The sequence below is a fragment of the Coptis chinensis genome, chromosome 4 (genome assembly GCF_015680905.1).
Source record: "Coptis chinensis isolate HL-2020 chromosome 4, ASM1568090v1, whole genome shotgun sequence".
Classification (NCBI taxonomy): Eukaryota; Viridiplantae; Streptophyta; class Magnoliopsida; order Ranunculales; family Ranunculaceae; genus Coptis; species Coptis chinensis.
Window position 1 is genome coordinate 56,525,813 of NC_141459.1, and position 22,986 is coordinate 56,548,798.

The window sequence follows — 22,986 nt, forward strand, 5'->3', positions numbered from 1 at the left end:
CCCTTCTAACCTCTTGCCTCTGTAGCAATAATCGATCATCCACTATTTCAATACCTTGAGCCCTTCTCACAGCCTCAGCATAATAATCAATCTGGAAGGACCGACATCTTGCTCTGCGATATACGGTTTCAGCCCGTCAATGAATTTCCTCGCCTTTAGCTTTTTCCGTGGAAATCAACTCCTTCCCCGTGATCGTTGAAAGAACAGTGAATTTTCTCTTCATAATCGCCTAATCGGTCATGTTTCCTTGTTCTAACTTGAGGAATTCCATTCGCTTCTTAGCTCTCGCCGCCTCGGTAACATACCTCAAAAGGAAGAGTTCCTCGAATTTAGCCCAACTCATAGGAAACGTCTCCACATCCTTAACATCGATCCACCGGTGTTTGGCTTCACCTCTAAGCATGAAGGCAGCCAAAGTAACCCGTTCCACATCAAGACACATCATGGAGTCCAAAGATACTAGACATGTCTAACAACCCGATCTTCGGTTACTTTTAACCTCGAAGACCCCACAAATTCGTGGATGTAGCCCGATGAAATTTGCAAGCGTAAAACCCCGATTAACTTTGCGGTGGTCCGAACTCCTCAACTCTCACTCACGGTTGGCGATGCTACCTCTCGGTGTTACGCCGGTGAAATAACGGCGGATGTTAGAAGAGGTTGGGGCTCGTTCGACTAGCCCTCAAACTTTCGATCTCGATCTCTCTCATCTCATTTTTGCTTGAGCCATTTGATTCATCATAGCGAGGAGCCTATCCATTCGGTCCTCTCGACCACGATCCGTAGTATCATCACCACTAGTACTTTCCGGATCCATGGTAACTATTCTCGCACATACACAAAGAGCCAACTCGATTGTATGATAAATTAGAGAGAGAGTTCTCAAAATTATGCAAGAGGCGGTCGTCGCTTTATGGAACTCACATGCACGTAATGAGCGAGTAGAATTTCAAGAGATGAGCATGTGTGCGCTCCCTACGCAGGCGTGTCACGCCTCCACCTAGAAATGAAAATTCACTCCGACCTTGTAGTGTTCGATTAGTCAAATTTTTTCGACTCGTGGTCCACGCCTCTCATTTGTGACAAGACGACTAACCGTATGACGTCTCGACATTGCTAAGCTATTACTAACGCTTAACGTACTAACTACGGGTATTGTATGCCTACCTAGGGTTTACCGGGTTCCGACGAACTTTCGAGACGCGTCGCGACCGAGTCCCCCACTACAGCTCCCAGACGGATCTAATATTGGACGCCTCGATACCCATCGTTCGCGCCGAGAGACCCAACACACATCCCGAGGACTATGAGTGAATCTCGAGGCTGACACCCATCCCAATTCTACCGAAATTTCGGCAGAGTTTCCTTTGTTTAATCGACATTCGTAAACCCTAAAACCTGTCATAAACCTGTCATAACCTGGAAATCCTAAACTACAACCTTCCAACAACCATATATATACAAACCAACCTTCTAAACAACATTATATACATCCACCCTTTGTTTAAGTGTAATCGCTACTCAAATACATCAAGTATTACATCAAAAAATGAGCAAATCTCTCTCTATATATACAACCAAAATGACTAGACTATCTCTATACAACCTAAAATACGAACTTGACTCTATCCTTGTCAAGCATAAAGGAATCCTCCCAAATCCCCATAACCATCATCGCTAGGGTTAGGAAAAGCCTCCTCCGCAACTGGCTCGTCTGAAATGTTAAGTAGGATGAGCAACAACTATGCCCAGTAGAAACGCACATAACCAATAAATAGTCTACTTATAGAAAACATTTAAAACATGCAGGGTATCTATAATAGTATTCAAATATTGTGACTATGTATATATACATCACTAACTAGCAGAAATCATCTCAACATGCTTCATTGATATACAAAATAGAGTTTTTCACAATCATCATACAACTATTGTGGCCGTGATCCTATTAGAATGGTGAGAGGGTAACGGTACGTACCCGATCCACAGGCAAATCTTGGTTCAAGATTTTTCCAAAGGTGAACCATGCACCGTTGTTTTTCGATTTTACCGGCAGGAGTGAAATGTCGTTGTTGTGTTCGTACACACTAAATCCCCAAAGCTTTTAGGGCTCAGGTGGGCCCTGTGACCACGACCCCCATACGGGCTGTCACCTAACTTACGGTGGTCAACCATTCGATGACTGCAGACTGCTTAGGATCCTGACACACATCCAGGAGTGGACTAAACTCTCACTCCTCGCGTCTAAACCTCATCGAGGTAGCATGTAACCCCACACAAGCTAATCACCATACAAATTGGACACGCATAAGCATGGTTATCTAGAAAAGTAGAAAAGGAATTTCCGGACTACATCCGATTGATGCATCCCTTTAAAGGTGGCCCACCACCTCGAAGGTGTACACCACGGTTGAATCCTAGAGTTTAATCGTCGTCTCCGAATTGCGACAACAGTTCCTTCTTTATAGGAATTCACAATTCTTTTTCTAAATCCCTCGTGATAAACATAGTAATATCTATATATATACTCAGATTACCGATTGTTTTCAAATACTCTAGTTACATATTTAGTTTTTCTTTTAAAACTGTTGATTATGTAGGTGTGAGTTCTGGATTTCCACAATCGTAAAACAACCTATGACTCCCTAAACGGGCTACCATAGTAAATAACAACTGATGATTCCCAAATGGCGAATCATCGTAAATAACACAACCATCCCGGGAACAATCCAGAACCTCCCATCTAGTTACAAACACCCGGGTAATCCTCACCCACATACAAAATCCATCTCTTTGTCTCCTTACTGAGACAAGAGACGCGAACCCTTCCCAAAACCAGTTTTGCTCTTTTAACAAGAAAATAAATCCCCACTACCCCGATTTTACAAAACCCTTTCACACAAAAGCTATCCATATATATAGTTTATATCGATGAATACAATGCAAAACATGGATATCACATATACATGCATGGTTGATACGCAAACTATTTTTCTCAAATTTAAAACAATCAAATCATGCATGAAAATAAGCATGCTATATATATTGGTATGTAAGTTCCTACCTTAGCAAGCTCCGTTCTCCTCAAGCCCACTTAACCGAATCCACTCGAGATCACTCCTATAACACCAGATGTATATGTCGGTCGTTAGAGTTTATCAAACTAACGAGGAAATTCTTATCTACGAAAGTCGAGAAGAATCTCGACGTTAAGAATTTGGTTTCGGGTAAATTTTCATCTAACTACCGTTAACAGAGCTACAGGCCATTTCTGGCACTGATACTCTGACAGTCTCCGCGGCCTTTATGTCAATACCACTCCTATCAATTCCACTAACGATTAAGATTTTTCCCAACTCCAACTATAAACAAATTCCACTCTTCAATTCACCTTAAATCTAGAAATAATTACGGGGTGTTCCTTATCAATCATTCATCAATCGACCTAATCCTAAACAAGTATATAAATAACATAAACTTCTCTAAAATAGAGTGAATATTTATAATTTTTCTTGAGTCAAGAAGAATAAAGCTCCCCTAGCTAGTTTGCTCCACCGATATCGCTTCAACTCAATCTTCTCCAAACAAGCTTGCACGACATTCAACAACCAATTTCAATTATTATTATTTTTTTTCAATACATCACAATCCCATCCAAATTTCAACACTCCAACCATAATAACTTCATCAATGAATGGGTGCTTAATTTACTCTAATACATATAAACTTAGAATCATTGCTTTTAAAATTCCGTGCCTATAAAACAAAGTATAGAACTAGAGAATATCAAAATCTCTTACCAAATCAAGAAGAACTCTTCATTTAGCTTTCTTCTCGGCTGATTTCGTTAAGCCATCACCTCTCCAAATAGCTACTGTCGAATTATACAACCACCCCATTCAAATATCTTCAGTAACACATCAAATCCATTGAAATGAGTTTAAACTATTTGTTTGAAACAAAATTACTCACCTTTCGCGGAAAACACGACGCAATTCAAATAAATTTTTGAATCTCCACACTCGCGTTTACTGTTGTTAAGGATTGGGTGTTCGAATTGAGGTTTTTAATCACTGAAATTGGGTGAATTTGGTTTTCTCTCTCTTAGGGTTTAAAAGATTGCGAAATTGGGGAAGAAGAAAAGAAATTGGTGCGATTTGGTTTTTTTTTGCTTGGTGCGTTTTTTTCTGTTTCGCGATTTCGTTATATTTGGGCCGATATATTTAGGCCCAAGCCCAATATATTCCAATTAAGCTTAAGGTCCTAATACTCCTAACCACTAACTCATTTGACGTCGTGTCGTAATTATTTTTTCGGCCCATCCTGCTAAATTTAATCTTCTATATTCTATCTCACCGCAGGCTATAACAATAACCCACTCATGCGTGTAAGCGGTTAACTCGTGCCAGCTTCGAATGCAGAAAACCGCTAACCGACATTTTTGGTCCAATTTTCGTATAAGATTTGCTTATCTAACGTGGCTTAGGAGTCGGAGTTAAGTTTCCTTAAGTTACGTATGTTTGAAATATAAACCCGACGACCACTCTACATAACGACCCTAGATTTGATATGAAATTTACAAAAATACCCTTAATAATAATTCAGGACTTTACACTTTTTAGAAGCAGATGAACTCCCTTTCTTAGCGTCTGAGTGAACCTTCTTCTGGGAAGACCTTGTTGGTGTTTTCAGTTTAGCATCAGCACCTATTGCTTCGCTTCTTTGGGCTTGGGCTTCTAGTTTTAGCTCCTTTCATAACCTTAACCTCTAAACTTCTGCTCCTATTCCTTGTTCTACCCTTTGTTCCAGGCCCTTTCACAACCTCAACCTCTGAACTTTCCATGCCACCTTTCAACCCACCAAGAGCAATCTCTTGAATTATTGTTTTCATGCCAGTCCTTATTTCACTCTGGAGTATATCCCCAACAACCCTAACCTCCTTACTGACCTGTTTTAGATTAATCAGAGCACATAACAAAGAATGTAAGTAAGATCCCACTTCACTATTTGTAAACCACTACAAATACATTGTAGTGGCTGACATATCATGTCTAACAATAGCTCACTCATGGTACATTAACATATTACTACCTCATATATGAAACAATGTTGTGACATGCACTTCAATAACAACACATTATCAGTGCTTCATATAACAACATGGGTCTTAACAACATTTGCAATTCCAATTCAAGACTATAATAGGGTACCCATATCATATTACAACTTTCTGTAATATTTTAAGAAGATTATATGAATACTTCAAATATCAAAAACTGGTTACCTATATATTATCATGGGTACCTTATTATTATTCTGGGATCAACATGCAAGATCCCACTTCACTATTTGTAAACCATTACAGATACATTGCAGTGGCTGACATATCATGTCTAACAATAGCTCACTCATGGTACATTAACATATTACTACCTCATATATGAAACAATGTTGCAATATGTAGTTCCATAACAACACATTATCAGTGCTTCATATAACAACATGGGTCCTAACAACATTTGCAATTCCATTATCATATTACAACTTCTATAACATTATAAGATTATATGAGTACTACAAATGTCAAAAAATGGTTACCATATATTATCATGGGTACCCTATTATTATTCTGGGATCAACATGCAAGATCCCACTTTGTAAACCACTACAGATACATTATAGTGGCTAACATATCATGTCTAACAATAGCTCACTCATGGTACATTAACATTTTACTGCCTCATATATGAAACAATGCTGCAACGTGCAGTTCCATAACAACACATTATCAGTGCTTCATATAACAACATGGGTCCTAATAACATTTGCAATTCCAATTCAAGACTATATAATAGGGTACCCATATCATATTACAACTTTCTATAACATTTTAAGATTATATGAGTACTTCAAATGTCAAAAATTGGTTACTCATATATTATCATGGGCACCCTATTATTATTCTGGGATCAACATGCAAGATCCCACTTCACTATTTATACATTGTAGTTGTTGACATATATTGTTTAACAATAGCTCATTCATGGTACCATAACATATTACTGCCTCATATATGAACTAATCCTGCAACATGCAGTTCCATAACAACACATTATCAGTGCTTCATATAACAACATGGGTCCTAACAACATTTGCAATTCCATTATCATACTACAACTTCTATAACATTATAAGATTATATGAGTACTTCAAATGTTAAAAACTGGTTATTCATATATTATCATGGGTACCCTATTATCATTATAGGATACAATATGCAACATTGTTGAACATAGTAAAGAAAACAAGTTACTTACAAGGCTTTTAATTATTTTTGTCTGTCTTTGAAAAAGTTCCTCATTATTGTATGTCCCTGAAACTGCTGCACCACTTTGCATGGGCTGGTGCCCCAAAACATCCTTTAGCACTTCTTTATTCAATTCTCCTTCAGAAAGATATAGACTTTCCAACACCACTGCCTTCCCCTTAAGAGGTTGAAGCTTTTTCTTATAAGTATGTAGATGTATGTTTCTGGAAGGCAAGTCTACCCAATCTAGTATTCTGGGGAACCTACCATCAACTTGTCTTCGAGCCCCAAGAGATGGGATGTGAAGATATACCCAAATAACAAAACAAATTAAACAACCATAAACTGCGAAAGAACCCTTACCAACACTCACCAGGTTAGACATGTCTTCCAAAGACTCTTCCAACATTTCAAACAGAGGTGTGCCCCAAGGAAAGATGTCAAATGCATTTAAATTCTCGACCAGATCAATATACCTCCCATCAACTGTCCTAGCAGATCTTGGAAGCACAACCTGCAACAGTATATACAACCTATTCAGCCTAAACACATCATTCTGACTTTCTTCATCAACACTTGATTTTGCCAAGTTTCTAGCTTCCAATATTTCTGTTTCAGAAACCGTGGTTCCTTTAAAAAACCTTGCACGAAATTGGGATGGGATCTTGATGTCTGCAGTGTAGAATGAATTAGAAATCGGCTTCACACTAAGACCCATTATAATAGCAACATCACTTTTTTTAAACACCAAATCCTTCTTACCGATTCGGTAGCAAAGTTTACCTACTTGGTGTCCCAAAACAGCATACACTAGCGTAGTAGTGGTGTGCATTCTCTCGTTAATGCTTAAAAACTTCCCGAAGCAAGACTTCTCAAAATCTTCCCTCTCTTCAGTAGTGAATATCTTGAACAATTTATGCATTTTACCGAGTGACATACGAACAGTCAAATTAAGTTTTCTCATTTTTGAAAGATTGGAAATGGTCGGAAAATTAGGGATTCAAGGTATTCAATTTGGGCGGTTTTTTTTGTCCGAAAATGAACACTGAACCGTCCTTATACCTTCAAACATATTACTACCGACACGTGCCAGTTAAAGGTTAAAAACCATCATTTCTTCAATAGTTCGGCGAATAATTAATGCTATCGTATCGTTCTTAACACGTGGCAAAGATTTTTTCCCGCCCAAACTAGAATCTTCATCTCACCAGTTTATCTTAGTACAGACATATTCTTATGTACTACCTATCAGTAACTGCTAAGTCTGGTCATTTTACAAAGGGTAGGACTTCCTAACATTTTGGCTATTTGTATAAGAAAACTTTTTAAATATTAAACTACGGACAAGCTTGTAATTGAGTTGGGTGCGAACAATGGTGAAATATGGCACTGAGATGCTAGTTACTACTTCTCAACTTCAGTATGTGTTATTAAATGCTACACTTTTGTTTTACTTGATATTGAATAAAGGGTTGAATAAATTTATCAAAGTTAACTTTTGTTTAACTTGTTATTGGATAATACTATTTTGTACATAAGTTATAGGTGTATATTAAAGCCAACCTGATAGTCTTAATTGTGTTCTTGTATATTTTGTGAATGTTAAATGCATTTTTTCTTTTTTCTTCTTATTGAGTTTCCATACAGATTTCTTTCTATTAGGGTCTCATTATCTCCTTATAAACAACAACAGTGATATAAGGGTACCCCTGATATAATCACAAACAAAATATATGAACATTAACAGTTACTATCATAACACTCAAGCACAATGAATTGACCGTTTCACAAACAACAAAATACCATTACATCGATTCAAGCCCAAACTTATACAGTGAAACATACTTCCAAAACTCCATAAAGTGATTTATGAAGTGGAAGTGGGATTTCAAAAGAAACCCATGTTGCTGATGGTACATTTAAGTGTCGCTTATGGTGGCATCCAAAGAGTATTCTTTGCTAGAACCTAGCAAAACCGCGACTGAAAAGGCAATCCAAGCTCCCCTCAATGACTGCTTTGTTGTTTTTTTTTCGCTTTTGAATTATGCCTTTAATCATACTCAAGTAGTCAATTTTTTCATGGATCTAGAAAGGGACTTGTTCATTAAGTACATCATACAAAAACTCAATTTCATGCGCTTGGACAAACCTTCCACAAGACACATGAAATCTTTTTAAGAAAATATACACATCAAATACTCTCAATTTCACCTCACCTGTTACATACTTCTTCACTCCATGCAACAAAAACAAAATCAACATGAAAATAGTAAACACAACTATGAAAACCTTAAAAAACTCTATACACTACTACGTAAAAACAAACCCAAGACGACCTAGAAAGAAATCAACACTGAAGACAACAAACCAAAGTTCAGAACATATCAATAAACAATGAGAATCGTAGAGGGAGCCGTAGAGAGAGAGGATAATCAAGAAGATGAACCTTAGAAAAATCCATTATCAAGATTTGTGTTCTTGTCCTCCATGAAAAACCTTACCAAAATCACAAAGGAGAGAATAACCAAGAAGATGAAGTAAAAAAACTGGAAGCTTTGGAGGTTTGTAAACACTTTTATAGTTTGGCATAAAAATCGAGGTGAATGTTGTTTCATGTCCGTACAACAAAAACAAGCCAGAAATTGCTGATAGTAGGTCCATAAGTTGCTTGTTCCTAATTCCCACAATAGCTAATGTCCGTTTTTATTTTTGCTGGGTTGAAATCCAACGGTCATTAATCGCTAGTACGTATCGCTAAGAGAATCTAACGAATAATTATCACTGTGCATGTCAACATCAGAAGTACAAGAGGAGAGAGAGTGTACTGCAGAGGAGAGAGAATGTTGTAAGGAAGAGCAAAAAGGTCAAAAACCCGTTGAATTGGTCAAAATTGAAAGGCATGGCCGGTTGTAGAACAATGTGGATTTATCATGGCCGATTCAGGCAATTACCTTAATATGTTTCTCTTTGAATTCAACTCTTTTCATTCCAATCAAGCAGCGCATCAAGGAGACAAGGACAAGATCTTTGGGACTATGCAGCTTCCTAAGGATTGTTCTTGGTGCCCTGGAGGACTATGTAAAGAAGCAAATCAAAATCTCCTTGTGCTGAGGACACCTTGTTGTTGTGGCATGACCTAGGGTGTGAAACAGTGAAAGCTCTCCTTCATTGCAAAATGTTGAAACTGTGGCAGCATGGCAGTTTCCAGTGAATATAAAAGTGGGTACTGTTATTAAAAATGTGGTATGTACTGTGGGATTCAACGGTTGTCAATCAACCTAACTCAGTTCTGAGTTCTGAGGAAGCAGCAGACATCAATACCTTCCTCGATCAAGATAAAATTGTCTGGACACCTCATCAGAGTGGCCTGTTCACTTCAAGTAGTGATACTGATCACTCAGCTCTACTCGAGTATATTTGGAACTAAAGTCAGAAGTGCATAGAAGTACATAAGGTGTGTAGCAGTGGACGCTATATGGAAAGAGATATGCCTGTTGGTTTCAGATGACTTCCAAACCCTCACAATGGCATACAATAAGTTGGTCAGGGATCTAAGAATTTATCTGCAAGTGTTAAATCCCGAGGTCCAAGATCCACAGCAGCAAAAAAGACTATTTGATTCTCTATGTATCATAGTACAGTTCAAGTCTTTAAGATCCCTATCAACACTTAGTATTCATGGCTACACCCACAAGACAATAGAGTAAGGCGCAACACTGACAGAGCTCTTAATAGTAAGGGCATAGTGGAAGAGAGCTTAAAAGCCATTGAAATTGCTCTTCTAAGGTGTGTTGATAAAAACGGAAGTAGAAGAGATGATTGATTCATTGAGGGCAATTGAAGCCATAAACAAACTTGAGAAACCACCTTGGTACTGTTTAGACTTGGTCACTGCTATACAAAAGATGAGTGTGCACTTTCTTTACAGTTCCTTTTCTAATGCTTTTAAGAGACCAATAGAACAGCTGGCTATTTAGCTTCTCTATGTCAGTCACAGAGTGTACTTTAGTTCAATTTGTACTTCCCCTTGGGCATACCACAAATTATTGTGACTGACTGAGGATGCTCAAGTACAAATGAAGTCAGGGTTTTCTCAATTAATACAGGCAAGGGTCTGCCTAATCCCCACCCCCACGCACACAAAAAAATAAAAATGAAAAAAAAGGGGGGGGGGGGTTTAAGGTGTAAGAAGCATGAAAAATTACTGTACCAAAGCAAATAGGGAAAACTTGAACAATTAACTGGATGCTTCAGCCTTAGGCCAAAGCAGATGTTCACAAATTTAAATCAAAACTACTCTACAAGTTTATAATAAGACCCAAATCAGTCGGGACATGTGTCTCTTACAGTTATCCTTCCCACGTATATGCCTACTTCTTTAACTATTCAATGTGTGGTCAAAGAATTTATTGTGATAACCCTGTTTTCTAACCAGAATTACCCAACAGATAAGCTACCAGACATCCCAATATAGCACCCGCAACAACCTGCAACAATGCCCAATGATGATGTGATCAATAAACTATTACCAACTTACCACCCCCAAAATAATTTCGATCCATCTTATGCTGATAAATGTTCTATTTAAAAAGTAAAAAGAAATCAAACATTTAATGCAGCAAAATAAATCAATACACACCATGTACTCAGACATTACTTTTGTTTCATATAGAATTCATGCCAAGGCAAGGCGTTGATGAGGTAGAGAATAGAGCAAATTCGTGTTCTTAAAGTAGATGCTCAAAGCTAACTATTAGTATATATTAGCTATATTTTATTGACGCAATTGCAAATTTTCCCAACCTCTCGATTTAAGCTATGAAGCACCGATACGTCCCTAAGGGTGAAGTATCCGTGACCAACACGGATATGCCCCGATACGTGTCCGATACATGTCGGATACGCGATTTGGAGTATCCGATTTTATAATTAATTTTTTAATTTCCGACACGTGGGGGATACGTGGGGATAGTAATCTCACACATACAAGAAATTTTTTTGGAACTTCAACAAAAAAAAACAAGTGAAATAAAATCCAAGTTAAGAATAGATGCAAGAGAAGAAAGATGAAGTGAATCCAAGTTATACATGTAAGTTGCTGCTTAATGTGTTTGAATTGGTCATTTTATGAAGTAAAATTGCTATTTTAATTTGAATTTGGTGAAAAATGCTCAATTATATAATATTTATATATATATTATTCAAACATGTCCATGACGTATCTGTGTCCTATATTTTGAAAAATGCTGTGTCCGCGTATCCATGTCGTGTCGTATCCGTGTTGCGTATCGGTATCTGTGCTTCCTAGACTCTAAAGGTTAAAGACAGCAAATCTCACAAAAACGACTATCCCTACTTTCCCTTCTCAAACACAAAGATGTTTATCTAGTGAGATTGCAATGGTATATCAATTTTCCCTTCTTGTTCAAACCTAATAAACTGTACTCCTTCATGTTCAGAGACACTTTTCTCATCTGACATCCTCAAAAACAAAATCCAGTGAGTGAAACCTGAATAATTGAACATCCATCATTGGCACCCTCTTGGATCCGCTTAATAAGGGTTGAATTGATAAAAAATCATGTCGAAAACGAACCTATTTGACCTGAAGAATGTAAGTATGTAACATCAACAAGATAATGGAAACATACTACTTGGAACTAAAATTAGAAACATACCTGAAGGGGAGTATGACCAAGCAATTCACGTAGGGGTCTGACATTAGATAATGGATGCTCTGTAGGTAACTCGCACACTATTTGGTTTAGTACCTGAATTGACCATAAATCTCAATAACATTAACAAGTGACAGTTAAAGTACTAAGAAGTGATCTTCCCTACCTTCGAAAAAACATATATATTTACTAGCTCTTTTCTATAGCCAAATTATGCTAATAAAATAATGAAGTGAAAACATAAAAAGGTGGGACTTCTCCATATGAACTTTGGACATTCTACTAGGTTGACACCCCAAAGGCTGCCAATTATCACCAAAAAGGATATTACAAATATATACATACAAGAAATAGCTCGTCTTAGTGAAGTATGACAAGAAGTCACTAAAACAGTGAAACAAATCAAAACCTCAACCAAAATTAAGTAAGATTATAATATCCCAAAAATGGCTTTCTTGGACTTCATTAGTGATCTTGTAAGACAAGTTTACTTTTCACAAGACAGAAACTGCAGAGGTGCAACGTAGGAAAATCTAATGAACCAAGTAAGAATTGACATTGAGAGCATGAACTCTTCGACTCCATCACTTATTCTAAGAGCTAAGAGCATCTCTAGGTCGTGGTACATTTTCTTCAAATTTGAAGACGAAATTTGGAGAAACTGGACGCAAATTTTGACCAACTCTAAGTGGTCGCAAATATCAACTACAAATGTGATTGTAGACCCCACTACGCACGTCATTAGTAATGTTGCTCGCCAGTGGACCACTGTCGCGCGCCATTACTAATGTCGCGTGCTATCGAGTGGAAAGTCGAGAATTCACAAATTGCTTCATTCTCACCCAACACTCCAAAACTATCTCCACAACCATTTCATTTTACCATGGCTTTTTCTTCATCATTACAAAAAACTAGCTAACATTCCGACGTTGGCGAATCAACTCAACAATCATGTTATTTTGATACACTCGATCAAGAGAGGTGCCAAATTTGCACTTTAAGAAAACACCTTGCATTATCATGCAAGTATCTGAATGCAAGGTGTCCTAAAGCACCACATTGCCAAAATTATATGCTCATACATAGAAGTTGTAACGAAGATGGTGAAGAAGTAAGATTTTTGAAATGCATGTCTGATATATGTCCTGGTATGAAATATATATATATATGAAGACAGTTTGTTGATATACACGTGTTGTGGCGAGGATGATCATTGGTATAGGTATTACCCCTATGCACAAATATCATGTCCAAATGGTTGTGATGGTGTTAGAGAGCTGAAAAAGTTAGCAAACCTTGAAAGAAAAAATCTTGATCTATTGAAGTATTTAGTGTGTGGAAAATATGAGTGGTTGGATGCTGCAATGGAAAAGGTTAAGAGTGGTTAATCATTTTATTTTCTATGACTATGTAACGTAATATGTTTTTTTCATATGAATAAATTTTTATTTTATATAAATATATGTTAGTTTAAATTAAAATATATATATATATATAATATATATATATATATATAAATATATATATATATATATATATAATAAAATAGAAATTTATTAACATTGTTTATTGATGATTAAGAATAAACATGCATCTACAAAATTAAATTAAATTACAACAATCAACGTCGGTCACCCTTAATGCTCCATAGATGCTTGGCAAGATCGTTTTTAAGTCTATCATGCATAGTCTTTGATTGAACTTGTAGAGTCCCCTCAATGTAATGTTCCTGAGTAGGTAGGATCTGTGGTTGCCCTTCTGGATCAGGAATGTACCTCCTCATTTTATAATTTTTATTCTTAGCTTTGATTATCATATTGTACAATATGATACATGCTCTCATAACATTACCCATTATCTTCACATGCCATAATTTGCAAGCTTTTGTTAAAATCCCAAATTTAGATTGCAAAACCCCAAAAGCTCTTTCAATATCTTTCCTTGCAGCTTTTTGCATCGTTGCGAACCACTTCGTCTTTAGAGCATTAGGTTTTGAAATTGTTTGTATAAATGCCGCATAGTCAGGATAGATACCATCAGCTAAATAATAACCTATATTATAGCTATGCTGATTTACATCAAAATAAACAGGTGGAGAAGTACCATTGATCACTTGCTCAAATACCGACGAGTTGTCCAACATGTTGATGTTATTGTGTGACCCTGGCATCCAAAAGAAAGAATGTCATATCCACAGGTCTTCGGTTGTAACAGCTTCGAGAATAACAGATGGTTTTCCAGAACAACCACTGTAAGCATCTTGCCATCCAGCTGAACAATTATGTCATTCCCAATGCATGCAATCAATGCTTCCCAACATACTCGGCCATCCACGTATGGCAAAATGTGCAAGCATCTGCAATATTTAACCTTTGCAAGTAGACTGAACCGTACAATTTGATAATTGCATCACAGAAATGCCTGAACGTCTGGTTTCCAGTTTGCTTGGAAATGTATAATTGATCGTCAATTTGATCAGCTACCGTACCATAACCAAAAATACGCAAAGCTTCAGCCACCGTAATCAGAAGATCTATACCACGTTTACCAGTATTGTTAAATTTAGGTTGAAAATACTTAAAATGAGTCTGAATATCGTTGAAAATATGAAAGAATAAAGATTTTTTCATACGAAAGCACCGTTTGAAATCCTCTTTCTGAAAAACAGGACGATCGACTAAGTAGTTGGCCTTCAAGATTTCCAAAGTCAAAGCATAGTTTCTATGTTTCACTTTTCGACCCTTCTTTGAATCACCATGTGGTGCCTTCGGAGCATGTACTTGTGCTTGTGCAAGTACAGCCAAATGATGCTTCATAAGGGAAATGGCATTAACAAATTCTTCATCAAAACTATCTGCCGAGTCTTCCGCTGGAGAAGATAAAGAAGAAGACGACGATGAAAATGAAGATGAAGATGAAGATTGAAGGGGAAAAATGTCGTACACTTCATGATCCATTTTTTAGTAATGTGTGTATGTATTGTTTGTTGAGGATTGATGTGAAATGGTTGAGTTTTTTTAAAAGAATGTTTGAGTTGAGTGTATGTAAAATGAAGAAGGAGATGAGTGTAGATATATGGATGTAGAATTCCGACCGTTTTTTGCCCATTTTTTTTTTCCGTTGGAGCATGCGACATTGGCAATGGCGCGCGACAGTACTACTGGCGCATGGCGCTAGTTAAAGTCAAAAAAAAATTTGTGGCGACATTACCACTGTCGCTCCGCATCCAAAATGCCAAATTTGCTAACAAGAATGCGGTTGGACAGGTGATGCGATCGAATTCGCTTCCACCTAGAGTTGGAATTCGGGAAAATTCCGAGTTTTGGAAGTAAATTTGAAGAATTTGGGAGGTGATACTACCACCTAGAGATGCTCTAATGCAACGAAAATTTATAGACTACCTTCCTAGAATCAGAATAATGAAGAGGGAGATATAAAAATCTGATCACTTAAGCAAGCTATCAACGCCGAGAGACCACCACCTTCTCTTTTCATCAGCTTAAAGATTGGAAGAAGCTATGATTAGCATTTCGGGATATTTCTAAACGACCGGCCAGCTCAGATGATAGAAAGGTCCCCTACAGATCCTGATAGAGATCTGTGAGACTGTGACAATCCCTCCGCGACTTAGTAATCAATCAATTGCTTTGTCTTGTTTATTGTTCTATGATTTTGTGATTTTCTTATACATCATCTTGCTCCCTCTATTTACAGTTCAAGGTTCATTCACTTCTTGTTTTTCATGACAAAGGAAAAACTACATTCTCCAGAGACCATTGTCATGACCAGAACTTGTCAGTGGGAAGAAGTTTTGTTCAATAAGTAGAAAGCAAATTATTTTAAACAAAAGATTTTTTCTTACCTCACACTTTTCCATAAGTATTGTTTGTCAATTGGTAATCTAAACTCTAATTCTAGAAGAGATCAACTCAACTGACAAGGTAAGTACTCTTTCTTTAGAAATATATATGGTATCTACACTAAGACCCGTTTCAAGCCCACTAGATGCCCCTTAATGATGTTTTCTTACAGTTCATCTTCATCGAGAAGCTTCTCTGTCAGTTTTGAATTGGTTCGTCATCAGTAATGAAATAAGTTTGGGATTCCATTCATGAAACATCAGTGTTCTAAAAAAGGGCCTAGGCGCAAGGCAGTGCCTAGCCGAACTGTTTAGGCCTATAATCGGTGGTCCGATTAGACGGACCTAGGCGGCTGATTAATTGTCCTAGGTGGGGTAAAACGGTTTAGATGGGCCCAATTTATTTTTGGGACTTTTTTTTTAAGTTTGTACAAAATAAAAGGCAGACTTAAGTTTTAAACATTTAAGTTACAAGACCAACATCAAAAGGCCCAATAGGGCTCAGGAAACATATCAATCGTGTTAGTCTCTTCCATCTCTTGCTCTCTCTCACATCTCCACCAACAGCTCGGTTTTTCTCTCTCAGCCTCCTGAACTTCAAGTAATAACGAATCAATTGTAACAAGCTTCTTTGTTTTATTCATTTATTATGATCGCTCTCTCCTTTGAATTATTTTTGTCATATAAATGTCTAATTCATTTATTTATAGTTCAATGACTGGAAATATTGCGTCTTCCGCGGCATCTAATGTTGTGTCTGAACATGATAACCCCTTGAAACATGATTCCAATTATGTTGGTTGGGAGTATGAGAAGTTGTTCAAGAAAAGATAGCCCAGATAAGTGGAAATGTAATGTGTAAAAGAGTTCAGTGGGGGTGTTAGCCACACATAACTAACATTAGAAGACAAATAACCCCATGCCCAAGACCTACTGATGAAGATAAATCTAAGTGTAAAGCCATATTAGATGGAGTGAAAAACAAGATGAATAAGAAGGACAAGCAACAATAAGAAGTGAGAGAAGAAGTTCACATTACTGATGAAACAGATGAAGAGGTAGTGTCAAGAAAAAGGTCACATACTCTCGGACCTATGGATAAATTTGATTCTGTTATCCATTATGAATCTTCAATTGATGCAAACAAGGTGTGACAACAAAATATCCATGATGTGCTTTGGAAAGAAAGAATACACAGTGTGCATTAATATTTGTCTCAATGGGTGTATGAAAACGGTATTGCATTTCATTCTACATATAATGATAGCTTTAAAAGATTTGTTGAAGCAGTTGGTCAATTTTAGTTTGGAAATTAACCTCCAAGCCAATAACCAATTTAGGGAGTCATTGTTGAAAGAAGAATATGAGCAAACTAAAATTCACTCAAGAAGCAAAAAGGGTATCATAAGTTGTACTATAAAAAGGGTTTATAACCGGGTAGCTGTTTATTTTTATTTTGGTTGGGGGGAGGGGGTATTACTATGTAACTCCTTCAATTGGTATTGGCTTGGAGGTTGATATCCCGGACCAAATTGATCAACCGCTTCAACAAATCTTTTGAAACTATCAATATCCGTAGCATGAAATGCAATACCTTTTTCATACACCCATCGAGATATATATTGATTCACATTATGTATTCTTTCTTTCCAAAATGTATTATGAATATTTTGTTGTCGCATCTTCTTGTTTGCATCAATTGAAAATTCAGGATTGATAGTGGAAGCAAATTTATCCATAGACCCGAGAGTGTGGACTCTTCAATTGTTTCATCAGTAATGTAACTTCTTCTTTCACTTTTAGTTGTTGTTTGTCCTTATTTTTCACTCTAATGCGGTTTTACACTTAGTTTTATCTTCATTTTAGTAGACATTGGGCATGGGGCCTCTAATGTTAGCTGTGTAGCTTTATTCTATAAACACCCCCATTGAACTCTTTTGCAGTCAAATTACACTTCCACTTATTTAGGTTGTCCTCGAACAACTTCCCATACTCTCAACCAACATCACTGGAATCACGTTTCCAGGAGGTGTTAGGTTCAGACACGACATTAGACGTCGCGGAAGAAGCAACATTTCTAGTCATTGAACTATAAATAAATAAATCATACATTTGTATGACAAAAATAATTCGAAAGAGAAGAAATGATCACAATAATTAAATTAAACAAAGGAGCTTGTTACAAATGATTTTTTTTTCCTATAGTAACTACAGAGAAGAACAATGAGCAAAAGGAGAAGAAAAGAAGATTAAGAAGAAAAGAAATTACCTGATGGTTGCTTGAAGTTGAGGGGGCAGATATAGAAAAACCGAGTTGTTCAGGAGTTGTTGAAGAGTAGAGACCAGGAGATGGGAGAGAGAATAGCCGAACAGGAGATGGGAGAGACCATAACTAGTCGGAGATGGGAGAGGCCAGCATGATTGATTTGTTTTCTAAGCCCTATTAGGACTTTTGATGTTGGGTTTGTAACTTAAATATTTAAGACTCAAGTCTACCTTTTATTTTGGACGACCCTTTTAATAAAAAAAAAAACAAAAGCCCAAAAAACAAATTGGGGCTATCTAAACCTGTCTAATCGGACCACTAATTTATTCACCAATTATAGGCCCAAACAGTTCGGCTAGGCACCGCCTAGAAGGCCAGCTAGGCCATGTTTTAGAACACTTTCTTTTTCTAGTTTTCCAAATATCCGTGTGGTCCTCTCCTTCCACAAGTTCCAAATAATAGTTGTAGGGAGAAGTTCCACAAATCTACAATCCATGATGCCTTGTTAGAAAGTGACGGTAGTATAACTTTATTTATTTATTTTTTTTAAAATTAAGTAGGGGTTAGGCAGACCCCCTACATAGATCATAAAAAACTTACATAAGTAGCACTAGAGACATCAGCCTCTACAATGTCATTAAGCCTATTGTCTAGAAGGGCACCAAAATACAATAGAGTACTAGTCTCCAAATCACAACTTAAAAAACAACTTAGAGAAGCCATATAGTCAGCAGCACTAATGACTTCTCTGAGTTTACTACTTAAAGAGATGGTAGTATGAGTTTACTACATAGTGTTTCCTTGACATTAGAAGGTGGTCTCCAAAGTTTAAGGAAACCATAAAACTGGAATATTGCAATTTACTGTATCCACAAAGTGTATAATTACTTCTAATTTCAGATCTCATTAAAATATAAAGGTCGGTCTATGATTATACTAACATCATACCCAAGGTTTACTGCATCAAATATTTGCAACTGTTTGCCAACTCCTGAATCCATCCAGAAACCTTTGACATGGTCCTAAAAGCTTTTTGATCAACATTCTCCATCTTTTTTTGTTTTCTCAATAATGGTATGAAATTCCAACGACCGGGATACTGCATAGTGCATCCCAGCAATTTCAACAAGACTGGCAATTTACTCTTGCCAAGACTTTCCTTTTGTAACATCTGATGCTTATAGTCGACCATTTTGTGGTGAATCATCAAGCTTTTCAAAACCTAATCTCCCTTTATATTTCAATTTTATCTGTTATATATAACTTTCTACATCCTTAGAAATATACCATATTTGTTTCATAATATCAAACTGATATTCCTTGATATTTTTCAAGTACTTGATACTTAGTGATACCAATACATGCCATTATCCAAAATCATATTCTCGCGAAAAATTCTGGACACTTTTTAGCATAGAGCTCAAGGCTTAAAAACAAAATATGGACCCTTTAGCACTAATATGCTACCACATATTTCGCCAAGCAGGTGATACAAGTTTAAAAGAAACAACACAGGTGGTGCTTTGATGCGCGGCCCATGCCTTCTCTACCAAATTCGCATTGAAGTCGACAACCTCAACACAATTTAATAGGCTTACGCCTCACTACATTGAGGCATATACACTAAGGTTAACGAGTTGAGGCAGAGTGAGGCGCCTGTAACCCACAATAATCAATTTCTTTTTATTTTTTCAACTTATTTTTTATAAGCACCCCAAGTATTTCATCTAATGACAAGAATGACCTATTAAGTCTTGTTTTGTCTATCAAAACAAAATAAAATAAACCCCAAAGAAAAAAGTCACTCTCAGACCCTATTTTACCTCTTCCATTTGCTTCTTCAACCTAGAGAGCTCAAATCTCTTCCTATTTCTACTCTGTTGCTTGCTACAATGCTTTTTTTAATGATAAAATTCAGTTCATTTCATTAATATCTCAAATGCTACATCAGTTACAACAAACAACAAGTGGCTGTAGTAGCGAGATGCTACTAGACCTATGAAAAGTTCTTATTCCTGTTTACACCCTTGTTATCTTACAAGACTATCACAATTGCACATAAAATCTTGGTAAGTCACCCCCTTAAAGCAAGGATTAGTACATGCCCAATTATAAAGCTCTTCCATGAACCACTTCACTACCTTGTGGATCTCCTTACCTACTTGCTCAAACACCCTTGTATTTCTCTCCTTCAACACAATCCATACATCGCTACTCGGAGATGCTTTTCAAGCCATGTTGCATTGCTAGAAAGCAGTAGCAACATTTATCTACTACTAAGCAACTAACAAATGGTAGTACACTTGCTACAGAATTGTTAAGATAGTTCTTCTTCAATTCTACCAAGAAAACGGAGTTCACTATATTGGTATTTGAGTGTTTGCTATTTCGATATGTTTTTTAATCTTCTTCCAGGTTTTCTTACATAGAGCACAACAACATCTACCACTAAATAAAACCTTTAACCTCAATAGTTTTTATTTAATTTTTAGTAATTAAGTTAAAATGACATATTATTTCTCATTTTTCTGGGTTGTACCTTGTATGTTACTTTTTCTAGCTTTCTAGGTGTTTTTTTGGCAAAAAAATGTTTTACATTGAGATTAAGTTCCAATAGTCTTTGAGGCTCGCCTTACTCCTCGATGAGGCTTGGCCCTTCAAGGCTTATACGAGTTCTTTTAACACTGGTTCTATTAAAAAAAAATCAAAACCTACCATCTAAAATACTTATTCTATATGACCAGTTTTGCTAGCAATATTTGACCAACATCCTTCCTTTTCACAAATAAATAAAGATGCAAGGTTATGATAAAACAGAATTGTAAGATCCTTTTCCTGCTCTATCTTCTACAGGCATAGCAAGAATTTTTGTAAGGAATCTCTTCGAGCAACAACATTCAAAATATTACTACAACACACTATCAAACAGGTAGATATGTTTTAAAGACAGAGAAAAACTCTCTTTTTTCTACTCTTATCATCAATTTCCATCAGCCATTACTATTATTAAAAGAAAAACTATCTCTAGTACCGCATCGGCATTTAACGCCTTGCATCATGATAAGATCCTGAGGCCACTCCACTCTTGCCAATCAGTTTTGACCTGGATGCTCCAAATTTAAGATAGTAGAGTAGGTTATATTAGGTGTGTGGACCGAATTGTGACTAGTCCCACATCAGCTAGCAAAAAAGCTACACACAAATTACTAAAGTGGGATCTCACCCTTAATAGCATTGAGGCCTTTTGAGTTAAAACCCCACAACATGGAAGAGGCCCAATTGTGATTGGACTTTGGACTTAGTGGTGGCTAGGTTGGGACAATACAGGGTTTGGGTGAGGGATCTGTGAGGGTAACATGTGTGCGGCTGCGGTCTCACAGGCTATTGTGTCTGTCCTAATGGCCCACACATTCCACATCACCATATAAAATTATTTCACGTGTTGGAATCAAGTTACCACACACATCATTGCCAATTGATTTTAGTTGGATACTCCAAATTTAAGACTCTATAGAACATATGTGAGCCTGTGACGATTTGTATCAATGAAGAGTCTCAAGCTCAAGAGCAGAAAAGAAATTAGGTTTAAGTTATTGTGCAACAACAAAATAAAACAAGGACCTTTAAGCCTAACAAGAAGATTTACAAGGTCAGGTGTAACCAAATTGGAAAGCAGGCCCTAATCAGAGATGGAAACAATAAAAGAAAAGTTATAGATTTCCCCTAAATCCACCTATGAGACGATACATGAACTTATCACATATGACATACTAGTTTTAAACTTTTCAAGTAATAATGGGAAACACATATTTCAACTATAGCAACCCAATTAACACATCAAAACAAGACAATAACTTACTTCCGCTTGTCGGCCAGCATGAAGTCTAACCCCAGACGCATCGTACATAACCTGCAAATGATAAAACAAAAATAAAAGTAGGAACCTAATAAAAAATAAAATGTGTAATAGTTACTACTTACAACTGCAGCCAAGACAACGGAGAGAGCAAAAGAGGAAGCAACAAGACCATCTTGTAAACCAATAGCAACAGAAAGAGCAGTAACAGTAGCTGAATGAGAAGACGGCATTCCACCGGATCCAAACATTCTTTTCGAATCCCACCTCTTCTCTTTATACCTGGCCGTGTCTTAAGTTGAAAAACAAATTAATGCCTAATATTAATATTAATATTAATTTAAGTAAATTAAAGAATTATTGGGTATTGTAGTACGGACCAGGTAGTGAAGAGTTTCAAGAATTGAGCTAGTGCGAAGGCGAGGAAAGCAGAGAGGAGTGGGAGATTTGAGATGAGTAGGTGTGATGATGAGGGTGGTGGTGATGACGCGTCAGCTGATGTCATCACTTCGTCCATCAGTCAGTCAGACGGAGAATTATTATTGTGTTTTCCTCTGCCAGTCTTGGCCCTTTTTAAGCCGGGAAGTTGATTTCTAGTTCTGTTTTGTTTGAACCACGCTAGTTGACTCACTTGCCACGCGGTTAGTTGACTTCGTCAAATCACGGACATTAATCTCCACCATTGATTTGAATGTTGGGATATATCACAAAGACACAAACAGCCCAAGCAATCTCGGAAGAAAGTACTTCCAGAGCCAACATCAGTCATGTCCACAAACAACCAAACAACCAATGCTTTAAGCGTCGTGAGCCACGCCATTGGAGGAGTGAGTGGTGGTCTTGGGTAGATAGACTGAATGCAAGAAATTACTATAGGGGAAGGAGGATTGTTAAGACTACTAAATATATGGATTTAAATAGTGGAAAAAAGTACTTGAAATGCTACGGTTGTGGAGGATTTGAATGGCTTAATGATGCAGTAAAAGTGGCATCCAGAAAGAAAACAGCCTAGTTGTCACGGCA

General features: G+C 37.0%; 2 protein-coding genes across 2 annotated transcripts; both read right to left on the reverse strand.

The window, feature by feature from the left end:
* Positions 1–4,363: 4,363 nt before the first annotated feature.
* LOC147504097 (uncharacterized) lies at positions 4,364–10,478 on the reverse strand. Its single transcript, XM_086557192.1, has 2 exons — positions 6,318–10,478; positions 4,364–4,948 (listed from the first exon to the last, which is right to left on the reverse strand). The coding sequence occupies exons 1-2, from the start codon at positions 7,269–7,271 to the stop codon at positions 4,700–4,702; spliced, it is 1,203 nt and encodes a 400-aa protein (XP_086413318.1). The 5' UTR covers positions 7,272–10,478; the 3' UTR covers positions 4,364–4,699.
* Positions 10,479–10,526: 48 nt separating this feature from the next.
* On the reverse strand, positions 10,527–22,674 carry LOC147504098 (uncharacterized). Its single transcript, XM_086557193.1, has 5 exons — positions 22,344–22,674; positions 22,089–22,245; positions 21,967–22,017; positions 11,986–12,078; positions 10,527–10,794 (listed from the first exon to the last, which is right to left on the reverse strand). The coding sequence occupies exons 1-5, from the start codon at positions 22,478–22,480 to the stop codon at positions 10,735–10,737; spliced, it is 498 nt and encodes a 165-aa protein (XP_086413319.1). The 5' UTR covers positions 22,481–22,674; the 3' UTR covers positions 10,527–10,734.
* Between the last annotated feature and the right edge of the window lie 312 nt (positions 22,675–22,986).

Excerpts from the sequence above, each read along its gene's own strand:
- LOC147504097 (XM_086557192.1), bottom strand. The coding sequence starts at position 7,271 with ATGAGAAAACTTAATTTGACTGTTCGTATGTCACTCGGTAAAATGCAT. Across the intron at positions 4,949-6,317 it reads CAAAAATAATTAAAAGCCTT|GTCAGTAAGGAGGTTAGGGT; the intron begins GTAAGTAACTTG and ends AATCTAAAACAG.
- LOC147504098 (XM_086557193.1), bottom strand. The coding sequence starts at position 22,480 with ATGGACGAAGTGATGACATCAGCTGACGCGTCATCACCACCACCCTCA. Across the intron at positions 22,246-22,343 it reads TTGAAACTCTTCACTACCTG|GTATAAAGAGAAGAGGTGGG; the intron begins GTCCGTACTACA and ends AGACACGGCCAG. Across the intron at positions 22,018-22,088 it reads CCGTTGTCTTGGCTGCAGTT|GTTATGTACGATGCGTCTGG; the intron begins GTAAGTAGTAAC and ends TATCATTTGCAG.